This window comes from Gracilinanus agilis, chromosome 4 (assembly GCF_016433145.1).
Source record: "Gracilinanus agilis isolate LMUSP501 chromosome 4, AgileGrace, whole genome shotgun sequence".
In the NCBI taxonomy this organism is placed as follows: Eukaryota; Metazoa; Chordata; class Mammalia; order Didelphimorphia; family Didelphidae; genus Gracilinanus; species Gracilinanus agilis.
This window is the reverse complement of record NC_058133.1, coordinates 250,998,629-251,019,473: the sequence shown is the minus strand read 5'-3', so window position 1 is coordinate 251,019,473 and position 20,845 is coordinate 250,998,629. Positions and strand designations below refer to the sequence as shown.

The 20,845-nt window shown below is 47.2% G+C and overlaps 3 protein-coding genes across 10 annotated transcripts; all 3 read left to right on the top strand.

Moving 5' to 3' along the window:
• The first annotated feature begins 778 nt into the window (after positions 1 to 778).
• RNASEK (ribonuclease K) lies at positions 779 to 2,486 on the top strand. Its single transcript, XM_044672475.1, has 3 exons — positions 779 to 1,022; positions 1,803 to 1,882; positions 2,057 to 2,486. The coding sequence occupies exons 1-3, from the start codon at positions 945 to 947 to the stop codon at positions 2,196 to 2,198; spliced, it is 300 nt and encodes a 99-aa protein (XP_044528410.1). The 5' UTR covers positions 779 to 944; the 3' UTR covers positions 2,199 to 2,486.
• Positions 2,487 to 2,796: 310 nt separating this feature from the next.
• On the top strand, positions 2,797 to 6,042 carry C4H17orf49 (chromosome 4 C17orf49 homolog). 8 transcript variants are annotated; one of them, XM_044672342.1, is made up of 6 exons: positions 2,797 to 2,812; positions 3,506 to 3,600; positions 4,153 to 4,254; positions 4,991 to 5,181; positions 5,399 to 5,503; positions 5,800 to 6,042. In XM_044672342.1, the coding sequence occupies exons 2-6, from the start codon at positions 3,563 to 3,565 to the stop codon at positions 5,862 to 5,864; spliced, it is 501 nt and encodes a 166-aa protein (XP_044528277.1). In that variant the 5' UTR covers positions 2,797 to 2,812; positions 3,506 to 3,562; the 3' UTR covers positions 5,865 to 6,042. The 8 variants fall into 8 exon arrangements, with proteins under 8 accessions (XP_044528277.1, XP_044528276.1, XP_044528279.1 ...); XM_044672339.1 differs by lacking the exon at positions 2,797 to 2,812 and adding an exon at positions 2,826 to 2,998 and having other exon boundaries at positions 5,804 to 6,042; XM_044672337.1 differs by lacking the exon at positions 2,797 to 2,812 and adding an exon at positions 2,826 to 2,998.
• Positions 6,043 to 11,625: 5,583 nt separating this feature from the next.
• Positions 11,626 to 17,989, top strand: BCL6B (BCL6B transcription repressor). The gene is made up of 9 exons (XM_044673399.1): positions 11,626 to 11,676; positions 12,389 to 12,579; positions 12,945 to 13,166; positions 14,179 to 14,541; positions 14,854 to 14,945; positions 15,411 to 15,584; positions 15,705 to 15,835; positions 16,088 to 16,225; positions 16,658 to 17,989. The coding sequence occupies exons 2-9, from the start codon at positions 12,401 to 12,403 to the stop codon at positions 16,775 to 16,777; spliced, it is 1,419 nt and encodes a 472-aa protein (XP_044529334.1). The 5' UTR covers positions 11,626 to 11,676; positions 12,389 to 12,400; the 3' UTR covers positions 16,778 to 17,989.
• The last annotated feature ends 2,856 nt before the right edge of the window (positions 17,990 to 20,845 follow it).

Genomic DNA, 20,845 nt, shown 5'->3' with positions numbered 1-20,845 from the left:
TTCTCTCGTTAATTTCAATTGCTTTCCTGATGATACCAAGCCTTTCGGTTGGGTCACTGAAGCAAAAAGACCCCAGGGACTTGGACTTTGAGAAAGGGACCTAAAATGCACTTCCTAGTTCCTAACTGTTCGGGGGAAAGAAAAAAAAAGTAGGAACAAAGGATTTTTCCCGTTAGATGGCTCAGTCCCTGGTTTTTCCTACTGCCCCCCAGCCCATACTTTTAAAATTTCAGAAGGCCCACCTGGCAAATATGAAGATATATATGCGATCATCTCCACGGAACAACCAGGCCTTTACATCACATCCCTTCCAAAACCCAAGATGGAAATGGGCCTCCTTCCCTAATAAGAGGCACTGCCCGACCCTATTCCCCTACACGACAGTCGGGCAAGGCCCTTCCCCGGCATTTCACTATTTAAAGGATAGGGTTAAATTCGGGTCAGCATCCAAAGAAATGGCCTGGAACTAAGAAAACAGAGAGAAACTCACTGTTCACTAGAGGAGAGAGACTGAGAGAAGGACCTTCCGGGCCACGTGACTCTGGAGGTATTCGGTCACGTGACGACCCCCTTTCTTCATCCTTTCCAATGGACTGTACCATATTCGTGGGGAGAAAGAAAAGGGAAAATTTCGTAACTTAGTAGGAGTTGGAAGTGCTTTGAAATATCGTCCTCTGCACCTTTTTTCATTAAACTTTTTCTCCTTTATCATCCCCTTCTCTGGGAATGGCCGGCCTCCGGCGCTTTAAGCCTGCTTTCTATTCCTGCTCTTTGGTTCCTCCCCCCTTCTCCCAGCTCCCACCCCTCCGGGCTCCCGTTCTGTCCTTCCCGGCGGCCCCCACGTACACTCCAGCTGGGCTAAGGCACCTGAAACCGGTATTTGGTTTCTTGGGACCCGTACTCCGCCTCTGTTTCTGTACTGTCCTCCCCGGCCTGCGCTCGAGATGGTGTCCCTCTTATGTTGTGGGCCCAAGCTGGCTGCCTGCGGTATCGTCCTTAGCGTCTGGGCGGTGATCATGTTGGTGAGGAGGCCGTGGGAGGCTGGGGGGAAGGACTCGGGGGGGATCTCTAGGACTTGGGGCCCGGAGATTCTGGGGCATCGAGGTATGAATGATTGAAACCCTTTTGGGGTAGGTCCTAAGAGCTTTTGCAAGGAGTCAAGGGAAACAATTTGGGGGAAGAAAGGGATGGTGGGAAGACGGGGATTGGGGACTAGGAGAGAAAAAGTGAAGTCAGACAATATTAAGCACTTACTATGTACTTGCCACTGCTAAGACCTGAGAATACAAAGAAAGGCAGTCTAATGGGGATCAAGTCGAAGTTGGGACGGGACTTGGGGAAGGTCTGGGGAGCTTGAAAAACGAGAGGCGATTTAAGGAAAGCAAGATTCTGAATCTGATAAAGGAAAAATCTGGGGCACAGTTACCCCTGTTTCGACTCTGGCCTCCGGATTGGAATAGAATGCCAAAGAAGGAAGTCCTTCCCGTGATGGCGAAGCTCCTTTGGAAAAAGAGATGTGGGAGCGATCTGTATGTTCATCTATAAATGAAAGTTTTCCCTTTTGAGTTGAGAGTGTACTAGGAGGGTGTTTTCAACTCTTTTTGAGTTACACACCAAATTAGGCGGCCGATTCTGGTTTCGTCTGAGCATATCCCTAGGTACTGCCAGATGTGCGAGTCTGATGTTATGGCAACGAGAAAGAAAAGGGCACGTCAAGGTTGATTCTTCAGAACGGACTAAGAATTCAAATTTCTGGTTTCAGTTACCCCTTAATCTCATATTTTTCTTGAATTTCTTCTCAGGTTATTCTGGGAATTTTCTTCAATCTCCATACTGCTGGATTGTTTGAGGATTTACCTGTTGAAGAAGATGATTTTTCCCAGTGAGTTGTAGGGAATAAGAGGTTTTCCCCTGGGTCTGGGACTAGAGTTAGGGCCCTGAAGACTTGGAGTGTTGCTAGAAAACCGAAAGGGGTGGCCTTCAAGTACTTTGGGGGCAATGAGGACTTGGGCAATCTAGCAACTATTTTATCTTCACCCTTTCTTTCGTCCCCCAGGGATAATCCTGAAAAAATCTTTGCGCTTTTTGAAAGTGTGAGTTACAACTGCTTCATTGCCGCCGGCCTCTATGCCTTGGTTGGAGGCTTCTCGTTCTGCCAAGTCCGACTCAACAAGCGCAAAGAATACATGGTCCGTTAGGCCATTCCATTCCACTCCCAAAGATTTGGGGGTGCCCCTTACCCCACGTCTCATATTTAACGTCCCTTCAAGTAACATTCCCAGTTATTTTGGGGGTTCGGCCTTTTTTTCCCCACTTTAGTGGCTGAAGATTTTGCTGGTTGCCCTCGGGGTTGGGGGTGGGAGGTGGGGAGAAGGGCTTGATTTCGTTTGGTTATTTTTACCCCAATTGTGTTTGGGTGACTCTACTTTCCCTTTCCTAGCCTTTCGGCTGTTTCTGCTAGTTACAATAAAGTGTAGGTAATCTAAGCCAATGGCGTGAGTTCTTGTTTTGTAGTCCCTTCTTGTTTTATATCCTAGGAGCCCTGGGGTTCCTGCTGAGTAGGGAGGGCGGGAGACCCCTGAGGCCGGGGAAACTTGGGAGGTGGGGCAACGGAAAGAAACCAAATCCAGAAACGGAAGTGTCCTGGCGCCCCGCCGGAAGCAGAGTGAACCCCGCCTACCAACCCCGGTAGTAGGGACGAATTGCTGCTGCGCCTGGCACCTTCCCTTCAAACCCCGTGGACTGAACGCTCCCTCCGGCTGATGGTGCGGGGGAGGAGCGCGAGCAGGAGAGCGGCGAACTCTAGGGGCCGGTGAGAAGCCACTAGCCCAACAGAGGGGCGGGACTTCCGCGGCCGTTTGGCTGGGTTGCTCTAGTCTTTGCTCGCGCGGCAGCTGCTGCAGCTGCGTCCCGGGAGCTGGCGTCCAGGGCCATGACGTCAGCTTCCACCAAGGTGCGCGCTCCTCCCCCACCCCCCGGAAACGCGGAGAGTGCCAAGGTAGCCCAGGGGAGGGGGGCATGAGGACCCTCGGAAGATAACGCCTCTCACCGGACTTGCAGAATGAGGAACCCCTGGTGTAGCACCTTCCCGAGCGAAGGGAGCCCCTTCCTACACTCCCCAGCCTAGCGCCTCTCCCACCTGTTCCAGGAGATAGACCCCGGAGCTGTAGCACCTTCCCCCAACAATTCCGGGGCAAGAGAGAATGGGGCCTCTCTGGAGTGAACAAAGAAGTTGGGTGTCCCTTAGTTATTTTACTTTTCACCTAACAGGGAGAATGGAAAACATTAGGTACATCTCTCACTTGATGGCCAGAATGGAGACCCTTGTGTGATGCTTCCCCTAGCATGGGAAGAGAGGGGAGGGGAATTTTCTAGTGTTAAACTCTTCCTGGGTTAGAAGCATGCTCCAGGAACATGCTTCTCGGTGTGGGTGGGGGAGGCTGTGACCCAGGGATTGGACCCCATAATCCTCAAGTGGTTGGATCCATCCCCTCCCATTCTCCAGGTTGGGGAGATCTTCTCCGCTGCTGGTGCTGCCTTCACAAAGCTTGGTGAGCTGACTATGCAGCTGCATCCAGTGTCGGATTCCTCCCCTGCTGGGTATGTTTGAACTAGCCTGAGAGGGGAGGAGAGAAGTGGTGCAGGATCACATTGCCCTAGCCCAGGGGAGGGACAGACACGTTCAACAATCACCATTTTCTGACCCCTAGCTCTCACATTTGTTCTCTAGCTTTTGACTGTGGGGTTAACCTCTTGACTTAACAAGTATATGGTCTCTAGAGACCACTGACTAAGTGACCTTGAGCAAGTCATTTAAATATTCCTTGCTTGAAACGGCACAAGTCTTTGGGTATAAGAATCAAGTGCAATTTGTATAACTGCTTTGTAAGCTTTACTGTATTGGATAAAATCAAAATATGTATTCTAGGTAGGCTCTTTTATATATTAGAAGTCAGATCATATTTATGTAGGTTTTTCATACCCAGGATTGGGGGAGGCAGATCTGGGAGTTTATATGGGATAGTTAAATTTTGTGGAAGAATTAAGGGGGCTCAATGGTTTTGGGACAGAGAACCAGAGCATGTGGTGTGTGGGGTGACTTAACCCCTCCCCGACACTCCACTTCCCCATCCCCCTCTCCCCTCCTGACAGTGCCAAGTGGACAGACACGGAGATAGAGATGCTGAGGGCTGCGGTGAAACGATTTGGGGACGATCTTAATCGCATCAGCTGTGTCATCAAGGACCGGACTGTGTGAGGGAGGGTGGCTAGTCAGGGAATGGGGGGTGGACAGCTTATCCTCCTCTTACCCCTTCTTCCTTCCCTTTCCTGCTGTCTCTGGTTGTTTTGGTAGGATGTCCCCAGGTACTGGATATAAATCATGAGAATTACTTCAGTTGGAGCAGGGATTGTTGAAATATTTTGATGGGGTTTCCTAGATTAGTTCTGAAAGTAGTTTTCATAGGATCTCTTAGAGTACTTACAACAAAGTATAATTATTGTAGGAACCCTCCTAACCAATTGCTTATAGTGAGACTAATGGGATTGGTTGTATTGGGTGTTTGGGGGTTCCCTATGTTTATATAGGGTGGGGTTTCCTTTCTTGGGTACAGATGAGTATATGGTAGATCTTTATAAGCCAATGTCCACACCTTCCTACCCACCTCAACCCCTCTCCGTTCTCCCCATATGATTCTCTTTCCTGGTATTCAAAATAGGAAAGCATGAATACCCCTCTTTCCCTACTTTGCTCAGATATTTTACTTCTAGATTTCCTGGCCCTTTCCCCTAAGTGATCCAAATACTTTGTAAAGTGAAAAGTAATCCTTCCTTATTAAAAGGTTAGGAATTTTTGAGCTAGAGTTTCCCAGGCCATAGATTAGATTATCCTGAGTTTCCTTATATCTCACCCCAACATGTGTCCTCTTATTCTTCATATCCCTTTGACACCTTTCCCCCTCTTCCCCTATGTTCTGTCTTTCTTCCTCAGTGCTCAGATAAAGTCTACAGTGAAAAGAAAGGTATATGAAGACTCCGGTCTCCCTCTTCCAACTGAGTCACCCAAGAAGGGGCCTAAGAAGGGAGCATCCAATGTCTTGATTCCTGCCCTACCGGTACCCCCACCCACTGGGCCTAGTGTCCCTGAAACAGGGGGCCCTCCCCCGAAGAAGCAGAAGGCTGGTGAGGGCCATTGAGTGGTTTTTGTAGGGGTTTGCTAAGGAGAAAGATAAGATCTGAGGTCAAATGAATAAACTTGGAAATGAGATTAAAAGGGAAAAGCCTCCTCCCTCAACCGGTGAGGGAAGAGCATGAGGAGGAGCTGGGAGGAAGGGGAACTGGGGTTGGGAAGGTTTGGGGAAATCTGGCAGGGGGGACCTAGTTGATGCCTCCCTCTCAGATGTGACGCTGAGCGCCCTGAATGACTCAGATGCCAACAGTGACCTAGTGGACATTGAGGGGCTAGGGGAGGCTCCCCCAGCCAAGAAACTGAACTTCGACCAGGGTAGGAGTCCTTCCTCTTCCCAAACTAGCATAGGGTTGGGATTTGGGGGAAAAAAATTCTTATGCCCTGGGGAGAGGGAACTCTGTGGGGTGGGAAGATATGGTATAATGAAAAAGTAGTGGATTGGAGTCACTTGCCACTGACTAACTGTGTAATGTCAGTCAAGTCACCTCCTTTCTCTTCTGCAAAATGAAAGGGTCACATCAGATGTTCTGTACATTGTGACAGGTAGGCATTTCCTTGGAGGGTGGTTTTAGGGCTTTCTTTTTCCCTCCTAATTTTATTTCCTGTTCCAGACAGCCTGACACTACACTCTGGACTTCTCGTGACCTCTGCTGAACCTCCTTTGCTTTCCTGGTGACCTTCCTATTTCTGACTCCTTTGACCCTTTTATCTTGGACCTGTAGACTGAATGGAAACTTGGAAAAAAGAATTCTGGAGGAAAATAAGTTATCTGCCCTACAGACCCTTTGTGAACACATGCCCACTGCCCATGATGGACATTTTTTTACAGAATCAAATAAAGATTTCACTCTTAATTCAGTGGCATTGTCTCTTTATCTCATCAGAGAACAAGGGGGTATCCCTCCAGCATTCAGAGGTCTTCTCCCCACAGCTGCTCTTGCCACCCTGTCTGGAGCAGCACTCTCAATACTGGCATGGCTTTCCCTCAGGTGCCAATATTTCTGTGCTGCTAAAGCCAGAGAAGCTCAGGATGGTGATGGTGGGGGGTAGAGGGGAGAACAAAGTTGCAGACAGACTTCATTAGTTGAGTAGAACTTTCTCTGAGTGCTGTGGATGACTCCCATAGTCATCCACACCACCATGTGGGGGTGCTCTGTATGTTCAAAGTCTCCCTAAACATGATCCCTAGGATCTGTCCTGGTGAGGAACCCCTATGTTTTTATGGGATCTCTCCATTCTATTTATCATACTTCCCCCAGGGTCTCCAGGGTGTCCAAGATATTCTGCTCCAGAGTCCAGGCTGTGACGATGGTGGTGCCTCCCTTACCCTCGCTCTAACACCACAGTGTGGTTTGGACTTGGCCACAACACTGAACAAACCACAGTGTGCTGCTGGGGCGGAGGCAGGATGGGATTTGGGTAGGGCCCTGTGGAGAAACAAAGGATAGTAGAGAGAGACAGGTAGATGCAGGGGAAAACTAATAATATAAGACTGATCACTGGCAAAACTGGGTCCTGGCATGTTGGAGAGAGCTCAGGGGATGAGGTGGCAATGAGATGGAGGAAGGGAGACAGGGATACAGATAAACAATTCTCAGGCTCTGACAAAGCAGACTAGATAGAGGCATTCTCCCTTCCTAGACAACCCAGTCCAAAAGGACTTTCTTAGATGGGATTGGGGGTACAAGTCATATGGAATGGGAGAAGGATAACTGCCGAAAACCTCAGGTTGTCCAGCCCCAGCCCTAAATGCATATACACACAAGCACATCCTCCCAAAATAGACATACAAATACAGCCAGAGAAAGGCTGACAAATAGTGAAAGCTGATTCTAGATATGGATGGAGCTGAAGGTAGAGGCCAGATGACTCTTTGGGACCTTGGCCTGACCCAAAATGTCTAGGAAGAAGGGGATAAGAGCAGGAGTTTGGAGGGGTGGGGGTGTGAGTAGGCAAAAATCTAGAGAGAAATTACTTCTGGCATCCCCACATACCTCTACCTTCTCCTCAGCTCTACTACGGGTCGTATCTGGGATATATGTTTCCTTTTCCACATATCCCTATATCAGATCCATCAACCAGGCCCAAATCTCCAGGGGGAAGCCACGTTGAACATAGAAACATTTCCCCTTTTCCTCACCCATGCTCCTCCCCAACCTCTAGGCCCTTCCTCCTGACACGTACTCTGTCCTCTCCCACATCCTCCCATCTTGTCTAGGACATTAGATGTAATGGGGATGCAAAATTTTTTTAATCTATATATGAATCTGTTACATATGTAAGCCCAAAGTCATGAGCAAAAATCATCCTTCAGAAAAATAAAAATATCTTCCAAATCTTAAAAAAAAATCCTCAATTTTCTAAAAAACATCCCAGAAACCAAAAAGAACAAAGATGGTGTAAACAGTTTTTCAGGTTTTGGAGGAATTCAGGCACACTCTCCTAAACCTCTCCACCCTCAAAACTCCAGAGCTCATGTTTTCACCTACATTTCCCCTCAAACTTTAAGAACCCCTAAAAAATCCTAATTTTAACCATCAGGAGAATTACTTTAAAAATTAGATATGGAGGCCAATGGAAGAGAGTGGGGGGAAGTGTAAGAATCCTTTGGTCTCCACTTTCAGCCTCGAGAGGATGTGTGCTATAAATTTGGGGGTTCAAGAAGTAACCCCAACCTGTCTATCTTCAAAGTCCATACCCCAGCTCCACCCATTCCCCCCATCTTCCCACATTCCCCCCCCCAAACAAGAGATGCCTCCCTGCCCCCTCTCCACTTACCTCAGCTACTCCCCCCTGGCTCCTGGTCCCCCCCTCATTTCTGAAGGGAGCCGATTTGGAGGCATATTCCCCAAGTTAGGGGCCCAGGAGAGAGAGGAGACACCCCAAGTCGTATCTTCGGCCTTCTCTTTCTCTGGCTGACTTAAAGAATAAGGAGTGCCTTAAGATGGAAGAGACCCCCCACAAAAAGGACTTAGGAGTGGGGTTTCCCCACTCCAAGTTAGAATTGGGGACACCTTCCCCCCCCTCAATCCATCCGTCTCCAACTTGGGTGGGAGAGGCAACAGAAATGCCCAAGTCAGATTACACCAACACTACATTCCTCACCCACCCTATAGGGGTTCAGGGCTCCCCAAAAAATCCAAAAAAAATTGAGGGTTGAGGGGAGACCACCCTTGACCAGCTCTCCAAATCTGGGCCACTCAGGTCCCCCCGTTTCTCCAGGAAAATTCTTCCTTTTGCTTGCCTCCCGCCCGCCCTGCTCTGTCCTGATGCCAATTTTGGAAGTCACTCTCTCCCTCCTCCTCCCGGGTGCCCCAGCCCGCCCCACTCCCCCCTCCACAGCTGAGATGCCCGACACCTGGATCCCTGGCCAAGGGTCCTTCCTAAGGACCTGGGGAACATAGGGCCCATCCATTCCCCCTACCCCCTGGGAAGCTAGGAAGCCCGGTTCCCCTTCCCCTCCCCCTCTGGCTGGGTCCCTGTGGTGGTTTAAAGAAGCTTGGAGGACTGGAATCTGCCATTGCAGTTGTACAGCCAGCTTTTTTTTTGTTGTTGTTGTGGTTTTTTGTTTTTTTTTTGTTTTTGGTATAGGGTTTTTTTGGGGGGTGGGGTACGAAGGAAGGAGGGGCTGGAAGTGAGACAGAAATAAACGCTTGGATCCCTTAATCCCCCACCAGCTCTTGTTCTCTTTAGGAACCAATCGGTCAATCTAACCCTCTCTAATTTCCTGTGTGCGTCTGGTAATCCCAACGGATTACCAACCTGGTATGGGGTATAGGATGGGGGTGAGAGGCTTTTGTTCGGACCTTGATTTTCAAATTCTCCACCCACATTATATTGTCCTAGAATTCTTCTTTGGCTTCTGAACCCCACAGCTACAATGACTTTACTAATAAGATTTAGCAACAATTTGAGCCCCTCAGACACATAACTGAAGACTGCCCCAAATCAGCACCCCCACAATGTCAAAAACTCTCAAACTCACATTGTCAGCCCCTAGAACTCCCCAGCCCCCAAAGTACTCCAGAAATAAAACCTTAAATCTGATCAGTTATGGCCAGAATAGTTGCTGGATTCTGACACTTCCCCAAACCCTTTCATTCTTAAATCATGTAAATATGAACCCAGTTAACTGCTTCACATCCAAACCACCTACCTCCTCTTGAATTCGCAGCACATTCCCAATTCCCCATCCTTAAATTCCTGTTCCTGAAACCCACCAACATCCTAAAATACTTTTTAACAACTTCCAAACATGCCTCCTTTCCCTAAATCAGAGAGAATAAGTCTCCAGTCTGGTCTTGTATTTCTCTCTGGCCTCCAGTCTGGTCTTATATTCCTCTCTGGCAAGTTCTAGATCTCTCCCAAACCCATGGGACTACTCAAAAACTGTTTCTGCTCCCAATCAGTCATAATTAATTTCCAAATGAACCCAGAGACCCTGTTTTGTTTTTCCACAGAACCAGAGGACAGTCCTCTTCCCCACCAAGAGCAGAGGGAAGACCTCAAAGACTCCCCCATCCACCCCTTCACCTACACCCCCTTCCTGGGTCCTTTTCTATCTCCTTGATCCCCTGACCCATTCTGGGATCCTTTACTGTGCCTTTCCAACTTTCCAGTCTCCAGTTTCAAACCAGGTCATAAATTATAAATTAATGACGCTTGCTTAAAAAATCTCTAAGGGATTCAGCTGTAGATAATTAGCAGTACTAATTACTAAGAGAATCCTGCACAGATCCAGAAACCCAGAGATCTTTTCTGGAGCTCGAGATCATCTTGTCTAGCCTGACAGCCCCAAGCTTCCCAAGTCAGGGAAGAAACCCAAGCTACCGAATGTTTACAGCGGTGGGATATAAAGATGGTAGAAGATAGTACTTCATCTTGAGAAGCTGGCAACTTTACGGAGGAGACAACATGCCAGCAGCTACGTACAAACAAGATATAGACAGGATAAATTGGGGATAATCAATACAGACACGTTTCCTCCCCCTTCCCCTTCAGTCCCCAGGGTTAGCTTACAATACCCCAAATACCCGAGGAAATGGAGGAGTGAGGTGGTGGGAGGATGGGATGCGGCTGGGGAGTGAGGAAGAGAAGTCTGGTTATATTCCCTTCCAGGTTTAATCTTCCCCAACTCAGATTCATTCTTTTTAAGGTCCAAGCGCCCCCTGGACGTGGCTGGGACGGCGCAATGCTGCCACCTTGTGGACAAAACCATACACTAACGGGGCAGAGACTCCTCATCGAGCCAAAGACAAACCCCTTACCTTAATCTGGACAGGCTAGGATCTTGCGTCCCGGAGAAGGGGGGTAGGGGGGTGAGCGCGGGGGGACGGGACATGGGGAAGCCCTAATTTAAACAGGCGTCGGTCTAGTACTGGATTTGAAGTCAGGAATGACCTCGGTTCAAATCCTAACTCTAACACTAGCTGTGTGACCATGGGCTTCCTGAGCCTCAGTTGCCTAACTTGTAAAATTGAGAATAATAACTATTTATATATTATTAGTTATCAGCTAATAATAGGTAATAGCTTAACTCAGTTGTTAGTAACAAATAATTTAATGTAAATAAAGAGCTTCGCAATTAAATTGTTATAAAAATATAAATTATTATCATCCTTAAATGGAGCCATAGGGGAAAAGTCTAGAGCTTCGAGGAGGGGAGATGCCAGTGTTCCCTCCGTTTCTTTCCAGACTTCCGCCCCCGCATGGGGGGGGGGTTTCCCCGCCCCCTCTAGGGGAAGCAGCTGGACTGTCCGTCCTGTACCAGGACAATGGCAGGAAATTGACTAGAAATCACATCCGCCCCTCCCTTCACCCTCTCTCCCTGGTTCCCTCGGGGGCCTGGTCGTGAACACTTTCTGTAGCTACATGACTGCCACACAAGGATTAGGATTGGAGCCAACCTTCTTGCTAACCACCCTTGGCCTGGTATTACCAATTTCATTATCCTCCTGTTCTCAACAACCATTAATCCACCTCCCAGGATGTGATGCTTGACTCCAGGCAAAATTTCCTACTCCTTGCTTTCCTTCCTGCCAGGGCTTTTAACCAACTTTACCCCACTTTCCTCCCACTAAAGAGCCTGCCCAAGCTCCTAATGGGCCCCCAAAGGCCAGCCCTCTAATTCTCTTTGCAACCTAATCGATACTTGTCTCTCATAGAGGCACTGTGATAACTCTAGCCACATATTCGCTGTTCTTAGACTACTCTAACCCTAAATCTTTTTTTTTATTATTTTTATTAACCTTTAACATTACTCCTCACGGGCCCAGCAGGATCCCTCTTTTCCCAGGTCACCACCCCCGTTTCCAAAGCCCCGCCCCCAGTCTCCGCCATCTAGGGAGGCAGGAAGGATACTGACCCAAGCACTCCTCCCTCTATTTCTCCCGCCCTCAACATCCCGCCAGGATAAAGGAGCCAAGACTGAGAAAGTCACCCCGCCCCCTCCCAGCAAAAGGAGAAATCGCAGCCCCTGCCGGACAGGGGTGAGAATCAGAGGGGACCCGCGCTCCAGGGACCTTCAGAAGAGTGGGGACAAACTAGGCTAGAAAAACAGGGACCCCCGGGTATTAAGAGTAAGAGGGAGTGAGCCTGGCAGAACTCGGGAACAGGGAAAAAGAACTCGGGCTTCGGACTTAAGAGACCTCGGTCTTTGAATGGACTTGAAGAGGGCAAAGAGCGGGATGCCTATATCCAGGGAAATATATTAGGGTGGGAGGAGAGGAGAAGGGAGGAACAGGATGCGTAGAATGAGTCCCAAGTCTAGGCTTTTGGAATGTCCTTAACTGACACCACTTCACCACCTTCTGTAAGTGTCACAAATAATTAGTTGAGCCTAGAGTCTTTCAAAAGCCAGGATTTTGAATTCTCCTCCCTTGTATGGGATGGAGGGTTGGAGTTCTGGTGGAAGGTGCACCAGGACTGGGAAGAGCTGTACTTTGGCAGATGAGGGGAGGAGGTCGGGGGAGGCTGAGAAGGACCCTTGACTTCCAGCAATTGATCGATATGAAGTCCACAGGGAATGGAGACTCAGAAGCAGGCGTTCAGGAATTTTAAATCTTGAGAAGAGGTTGGAAAGGGGAGGGAGAACGTCCAAGGGGGAAGACAAGTCCCCAAACCAGGAGTTTGACTGTTTAGTATCCAGAAGAACGGACGAATATCCTAAGTCTTTGAGCCTCGCTTTTCATTCACTCGAAGGCTACCTTCACCATGAGCTCAGTCACAGCTGCAGTAGGGAATCTGAGCTACGTCCGAGAATTCACACGCCATGCATCAGATGTGCTCTGGAACCTGAATGAGTTACGCCTTCGTGGGATCCTCACCGATGTCACGTTGCTAGTGGGAGGTCGGGCCCTCCGCGCTCACAAGGCAGTCTTGATCGCCTGCAGGTTCGACTGGGCGGCTTTGTAGGGAGAGGGGGTGAGGAGGGAATGTGTTCTAAGGTTAGGGCGGGACCTGCCCGGTAGAAGTAAGTCCAAAAGTAGAAGGGAGGAGAAGGGCGAACAAAAATTCCCTGGCCGGAGGAATGGACTAGTAGAAAAGTTAGGGCGCACCTGGGAGAAGCAGAATATTACTTAAAAGCAGAACCCACGGATCCAGGGTGTGGATCTTAGTGTATATATGGTCGGGGGTTATTTTTGTTCTGGCCGGGTCTGGGAACTGAATTGCCTGAAGCGTCAAATCACTGCAATCTCGACTGCAAGGTTGTTTCTTATCAAGGGAGTAATACAACGCACTTTTTTCTGTCCCGCAGTGGCTTCTTCTATTCGATTTTCCGTGGCCAGGCAGGGGTGGGAGTGGACTTACTATCTTTACCTGGAGGTCCTGAAGCTGGTGGCTTTGCCCCTCTTTTGGATTTTATGTACACGTCTCGCCTACTCCTTTCACCAGCCACGGCCCCAGCCGTTCTGGCGGCAGCCACCTATCTGCAGATGGACCACGTGGTAGAGGCCTGTCACCGCTTCATCCAGGCAAGGTGAGGGGCTTGGAGAGAAGAGGCATGGAAAGATAAAGTGATGACAGTTAGGTTACTGGATTCCCATAGGGGAGGCCATGGGAGGAGTTAAGGAAGAGGGAACAATCTTAGGTTGAAGAGTATATAAGAGAAACATAGGTTTGGAGGTACAGCGATGGGAAAAATGGAGATTCAAACGTCTAGTAAACAAATCGACATTCCTCTGTGAGCCTTGGTTTTCTTTTCTGTAAAAAAAAAAAAAAAAAAATCTCCATTTGCCTGATGACAGGGTTCTAGTAGTCTTGTTTCTCATGGAAGAATCCTAAACTAGTAGTTTGTCTTACTTAAGATCCACTTGGAGGTCAGATTGATTGGTCAAAATTGGTTGGACTGGCTCTCCCACTTCTAGCTGTGTAATTTTGGACAATCAACAAGTATTTATCATGCATCTACTAGGTTCAGGCACCATGCTATGTCAACAATTTTTTTTTTAAATGAAGATGACATTCTCTGCCCTGAATTAGTGTAGTACCTTCTGTGCAGGAGATTTTATATATATATATATATATATATAGTAATGGGGGGGGGAGAGGGTCAAACATCCAGCAGTCTTTGTAGATGGCATCCTGTAGAAGGTGGTACTAGACATGAGCTAGAGGTTCTATGAGGTAAGGAAAAGAGAAAGTGTATTATGGGCAGAATACTGTATTCCAGGTATAGTATACAGGGCAAAGACATGAACAAGGTCTGTTTGGCTAAAAGGTAGAAAAGTAGGAAGGGGAATAAGGTATAACAAAACTGGAAATGCAGGTTGGAGTCAGATTGTGAAGGACTTTAAGTGCCAGAGGAGCCTATATTTGACCCTAGGGGTAATAGCCACTGAAGGTCATTGAACAGGGCTTCGATGACAGAGATTTTGCTTAACTTCTCTAGGCTCAATTTTGACTTATCTTCATAAATGCAATTGAACCAGGGTATCTTTAAGGCCACTTCCAGCTCTAAATTCTATAATTCTGACTCTTCAATCTCACAGCTATGAGCCCATAGGCATCTCTCTGCAACCACTTGATGCAGAATCACAGGCACCCCCTATGCCAGCAGCGCCACCAGAAGGTAGCCCTCACCGATTTGAGGGGCACCCGGACCCCCCAACAGAGTCCCGCAGTTGTTTCCATGGTCCTCCCAGCCCTGCTAGTCCACCTAGTCTTGACCCCGCAGCCTGTAACTGGAAGAAATACAAGTTCATCATTCTCAACTCCAGGACAGCCCAAGCAGGGACTCCCGCAGAGAAGGCAGATGCTGCTGCCGGACCACCTGCCTCAGGAAAGCCTGCCAGTGTCGAGGAAGCCTCTAGCAGCAGCGGGGAGGAGGGTTCCTGTTCGGGGACTGGGAGAAGGTTCGGAGGGCCTTCGGGATTCAGAGGGTTGGGGGAGGTGTGACAGGTGATATCTGAGAATATGGCCTCAGCCAAGGAGATTAGCCCAAGTGTGATCCGAGGAACGTGGTCCTAGGAGGTTCGGGGGAAGGGAAGTCTACTGAACACTTTGGGCTATGGCCTTTGATTGAAGGTAGAATGAAGTTCAGTCACTAAGTCAGGGGGAGCTGCAAGCCTACCTCTACTCTAGACCGGGTACAGCTTCTCCTCTGGGAGTGCAAGGCATAGCTTTTTTCTCAGGAGAGATTTTACTCGCCCCTACCTTGACTCCAGGCTCTCTCCGGCTCTTGATCCTGCCTTGCTGCTCCCTCATCCCAGCCAGAGAAACCTCGGATCGCCCTCAGAAGCCTCCGGTCCGCGACCAGGTGAGAGCCCTCCTCCATGTTCTGGGATCCCACCAGAAAAGCCAATTCAGGACATGAAGTTTCTGTCCCTCGGGACAATCCTAGGAATAGGGTTATAAGCGTTTTCCACCAGACCGAGCCAGGAAAAGAAAGGGTGAGGCTTCGGGAACAAAATCAACCACCATAGGTAGACTTGCAATGGCAACTAGGTGGATAGTGCCAGACCTTGGAGACGGGAGATCCTGGGTTCCAACTTGACCTCAGACAATTCTTAGTTCTGTGACTTTAGGTAAGGCACTTAATCCCCAACGTCTAGCTCTTATCGCTCTTGCCTTAGAACCAATAAACAGTAGTGATTCTAAGCTGGACCGTAAAGGTTTTTAATTTTTTTTTTTTTAAATAAAATAAAGACTAGCAATCCTAGTTCTCCTTCCATCCAACTGGAGCTAAGAAAAGGTAAAACGTGTTCCTTCTCTCCCCCACCAGGTTTCTTCAGCTGCCAGGACTGTGAGGCGGGGACTGGCAGTCGGGCAGAAGGGCGGGCAAGGTCCCTGACCCCCCACAGCCCCGGGAACGAAGACAAACCCTACAAGTGTCAGCTCTGCCGATGCACTTTCCGCTACAAAGGCAACCTAGCCAGTCACCGCACGGTGCACACAGGTACATGGAAGGAAAGGAGGGAAGAGATCGAGTAAGTGCGAGGGAGAGCCCCGGCCCATCCCCAAGCAGTCCAAGCTAGAGTCGTGAGTCAGGGTTCCCACTCTCTCTTCCACTTCCCAGGCGAGAAGCCATATCACTGCGACATTTGCGGGGCCCGTTTTAACCGACCCGCCAATCTCAAAACACATAGCCGAATCCATTCTGGAGAGAAGCCTTACAAATGCGAGACCTGCGGTTCTCGCTTCGTGCAGGTACTGGGGTAAAGGAAAAGAAGGTTGGGAGAACTCTAAGTAAGAATGCGAATAAGATCCAGGATTTGAGTTCTGGGACAGGCATTCTGCACTTAGCCTGCTTGCTCCATATTCGCCTTCAGGAGGAGCACTCATATTTTGGCTCCATGTGTGGAGGATCCGAATGGCTGAGGGGCTTGGGAGAGGATGGAAGGTAGAAAGTGAGTTGGAAATACGGCAGAGCCCCAACACTATCCACCCTTGCACGCACAGGTGGCACACCTCCGTGCACACGTGCTGATTCACACGGGAGAGAAGCCCTATCCCTGTTCCACCTGTGGAACTCGTTTTCGACATCTGCAGACACTGAAGAGCCACGTGCGCATCCATACCGGGGAGAAACCATATCATGTGGGTATTGGGGGTTGGAGTAAAACCAAGCCCTCCAAAGAAAAAATCTGCCCACCAATGCTTGGAGAGATCAGATGGAAGTCTATGGGGGTGATGGATGATTCAGGAGCAGAGTAGGGGATGTGTAAGTTAGAAAATTCTGGAAGTGAGGCAATAAATTAGTTGTGGGGATGGGTGTGTCCAACTAGAACACCTGATTTGGGGTCCCACTTGAGGAAAGAGAAGAGAGGGTAGTTAGAAAACAACTTGTCATTCAGGAACTAGTTAGAGAGTAGAACTGATGACCTATGAATAGCCTTTTCACCCCTCCAAGTAAAAGTTATTTACTGGAGTGTTTAAAAGGGGAAATGATAGGTGTAACTATAGGCTGTGACAATATTTGCAAGGGACACTGTGCATGTTCCAAATGCTGACACTGTTTTCTCCAATCAGTGTGAACCCTGCAACCTGCATTTCCGACACAAGAGCCAACTGCGCCTGCATCTTCGACAGAAACATGGTGCTGCCACCAACACCAAAGTCCATTATCATGTTCTGAGGGCCCCTTGTTGAAGGCCAGAATGAGTGACACAGCTTCCTTCTTGTTTCCTGGTTCCAGACCTGATCTTAATCTGGTTTTTCAACGGGGAGAGCAGGGGTAGCAGATCTATTAGATCTGTTTCCGTTTTGCTGGTCAAAATCTCTTCCCTTTCAGATTTTTTTTTTGCCTAGTTCCCTAACACTTGTTAGATTGAATGGGGGAGGGGGGGTGGAACAGAAAACTCCTAGCATCTCATTACAGTTCCCCTGTAGATATAATTTATTGGAGTTACTGGGTGGGATTGATGGTTTTCTCTCACTCTGAACTGTATTCCCTATTTTCATTCCTACCCTTCCCCATGAATGAATTATGTGGCCAGAAGTTATCCATAGTAACGTGAGGTCACAGCTCTGCTGGCAGAGACAAGCCTGGGGTCCCCTCCATACTTAAGCTTGAATATTTCATATAATTCATATTATAGTTATTATACTTAAACTTTTTTTTGGAAAACTATTATACAAGAGATAGGAACCTCTATTCTAGAGCAGTTTAAGAACTCTGGGGAGTAATGAAGCCAAGCCAAGCCATTCTGGAAAGGAATGGGTCTCGGATCAAGGCTCCTCTGTTCTTCTAGAACAGTCTGACCCCTTGGGTAATCTAGATATAGGAAAAATAAAACCTTCACTATGACTTTATAGAAGGTTTAGGGAGCACTGCATTATTCCAAAACGGGGGCTGGTAACCTCCAGAAACCTCATTGATCCATACTTTGTCACCTAGAAGAGGGGGACTGAATCCTTCATGGTGATTCTGGATATAAAATGATAAAAGTCTTGAATTTTCTCTTATTACTGTAGAGTTGGGTCTGGGACCTAACATGACATTTTAAAAATTAGCTCTTAGTTGTACAAAAACTGGGAAACCTCCATGTTGGCTCTAGAGGGGAATCTAGAATTCCTAGCTATCCTAGAGTTCAGCCTGCTGGGCTGCTGGAACTCCAACTGTGACATTTTCCAGTTCTTGATATTGTTGTCTGGAATGACAAGGACTCGGGAATGGCTAAGCTGATGTACTAGAGAGTCTGCCTGGGTCTGTGACCCTTTTCCTTTAGCATTTTCTCTTTCAGAGAAAACCATTTCCTTGACTCTGGATGTTGCCTCATTGGTTTCCTACTGTACCTAGAAAACTTTCCTTTTGCTCAAGAAGTCTTTGAGTCTGTCTAATACTTTGTTGTTTATTTGTTTTTCTTTTAAACTAAGAAACTTCTAGGATTACCCCCCCCCTTTTTTTTTGTCGTGAACCAGAAAAGGCATCAGAACCTGAGGCTATGAAGAGAAGCTGTGAAGAGAGACTCTAGACTTGATGGAATTGAAAATTTTTGTTATGACTGAGCATTTAAGGGGTTGGTTATAATTGCTTAGTTGAGGTTAAGGGCTACCTTAAGAACAGTCTGTTAAGGATAGTCTGTGACTATTGGAGAGAAATGTAGACTTCTGTGTATCTCGGTCCAAAATTGGAAAAGATATTTCCAAGTTAGCTTCACAGTCTGGGGCAAAGTGAGACCTGGATTCTGGCTTCCAGTTGAACAAAGGGTTGGAAATAAAATATTCCTTTCAGGGTGAAGAAGGCTTATTACAGTTACACATCTTGAGTCAAAGCTGTAGGATGGTGAAGATGGAGTCACATACCCCAAGAGGCTATTTGTGCTGGTGTGGGAGAAGTACACTCATTGTAGTTGGGCAACTAAATGTGGTGGGGGGTTAGAGCTTAGGTTCAGTGGCCCTACTTCACCTATGCTCAAGTGAAGATAGAGGTGAGAGATTAGAGACCTGAGGTGGTATTTAGAGAAAGAATGAAGAGCAGAAAGTGAATGGAGGGGGGGGGAATGGGTGGAGATCTAAGATGGCATATTGTTTGAGCTTCAAAATAAAAAAAACATCGATGTCATTTGGTGTCTGTTAGTTTCTTGGCTAGATGTGGGATGGGATAGCCTGTGCTTAAGTGAATTTTGGATTACATCCTCCAGACACCAACAGCAGTAGCCCTTTCCAATTCCACTCTCCCCACCTTCCGGTTCACTTCTTGTGATAAAGCCGGAGCCACCTGCATCCTGTTCCATATGAGGTAACTTCCTATATGAATTGAGGGGTAGAGGAGGAAGCCAGAGAACTACCTCTGTCAAGGGGTAGCAGTACCTCCTTCCTGAAATAGTATTAAACATCCTGACTTCTGGGTCTTTCCATTATTTCCCATCCCCTAAATTCTTGTTCTTCTCCCATTACCCAGGTATCCCTTCTCAGCTTTGTCACTTCAGGATATATGGGAGAGGAGTGGGGGTAGGGGAGTATATTACACAGATCCTCTCTTTAAATAGCATTCTCAATTCATCTCAGTCATTTGATTTATTAAGAGCCTGCTGTGTCAATTGAAGATCTAATATGAGGACAGTGTGAAAACATATGAGGAAATTCTTAGAGAGACACAGTGTGCAGGAGCAGGGAGATGATAACCTGTTGAATTCTATCTGGTCAGACAACATCTGGAATACTATGTTCAGTTCTGGGCACCACTTTAGGAAGGGATTTGATCACGTGGAAAACATCTGGAGAACAACCAGGGTGGTGAAAGACCTTGAGTTCATGCTACATAAGAATGATTAACTTGAAGAAGAGAAGATAGTTGTTCAGACACTAAATTCAGCTAATCTATTTGCCATCACTTAAAAGAAGGGATAGAGTTATTTTGTTTGGCCTAAAAAGTCAGAACTAGGAATAATAGCTGGGAATTGTAGAGAAGCTTGACTTCTAATAATTAAAGATATCCCAAAGGCGAAAGAACAGAAAGAACAGCCTTAGGAGGTTATGAGTTTCCCCTTTCCAGAAGTCTAAGAATTCTTTTCCAGGTATGGGTTGACCTCATAGTTCCCTTCTAACTCTGTGATTCTGCTGCAGAATGCTGTGTTAGGCACAAGAGTAGGTGCAAAGGTTAGTTAAGGAAAGGCCCTTGCCTTCATGGAGTGTGTAACCTAATATAAGAATACATACAAGGCAGAGGATCTTAACTTTCTTTGTGTCTTGGGCCCCTTTTTTGTTAGTCTCCTGAAGTCTAAAGAGTCCTCAGAATAATAAAGGATAAAGCATTTATTACACACTATCTGTACAAAGAGAGGGGCAGAGCAAGGCCAGGGACACAAACAAAAAAGTAAGGCAGTCCCTGCTTTCAAGGAGGTCACATTTCTAACAGAGGAAATAACACAGTTTAGGGGTAAGTCATATGGAAAAGTCCCGTGGGCCTTAGGGTAAAGTGGAAAAAATGTCTGTTAATGGCTCTTCTTTAATATTATTTCCACTAATTAAAACATCAGTTTCTGATGTTGAAACATTTGATAGTGCCAAGGACTTTGGTAGAAAAACTTTCTTTTCTAGGTCTTCAGGAGCTTCAAACCACAGAAGTGGTTTCCCAAGATGGTGTCTCAGGGCCCAGGGTTTAAAAGCATTACTATTCCAAGATTTCGGGACTCAGGATGCCTACTCATGGATTCCAGGTTAAGAATCCTTGATATAGGGAAACTAAAATACAAAAATAAATACAAATACATAAAAGAAGTTATAAATGCTATCTAAGGTCCAAGGGAGGAGAAAAAGCTATTTTTCCCTGGGGAAGTTCAGGGAAGACTTCATGGAAGAGGTGACCTTTGAATTGAACTTGAAAAAAAGAATTCAAAAACTGGAAGAAGTGAATGAGGGAATTTCAAGGCAGAGGGAACTGAATGAACCAAAATGTAATAGCATTAATGTCAGGATGTGTAGACCAAATGGTAAATAGGAGCATTTAGCTGGCGTGATTAATTCCAGCTGATTCTGTATCTTTCTTGTTTGTACACAGCTTTTTCATTTCCATGAATCCTCAGCACTTAGCACAGTGCCTGACACATAAGAGATGCTTAATAAGTGTTTATTGGCTGACTGTAGGGTGATGAGAATTAGTATAAAATAAAGCTCTTAACCATCCTGCCCTGTCTCAAATTCTTTTTTTTTTTTACATTTATTAATATACATTTTTAACATGGTTGCCTGATTCATACTCCTCTTATCCCCTTC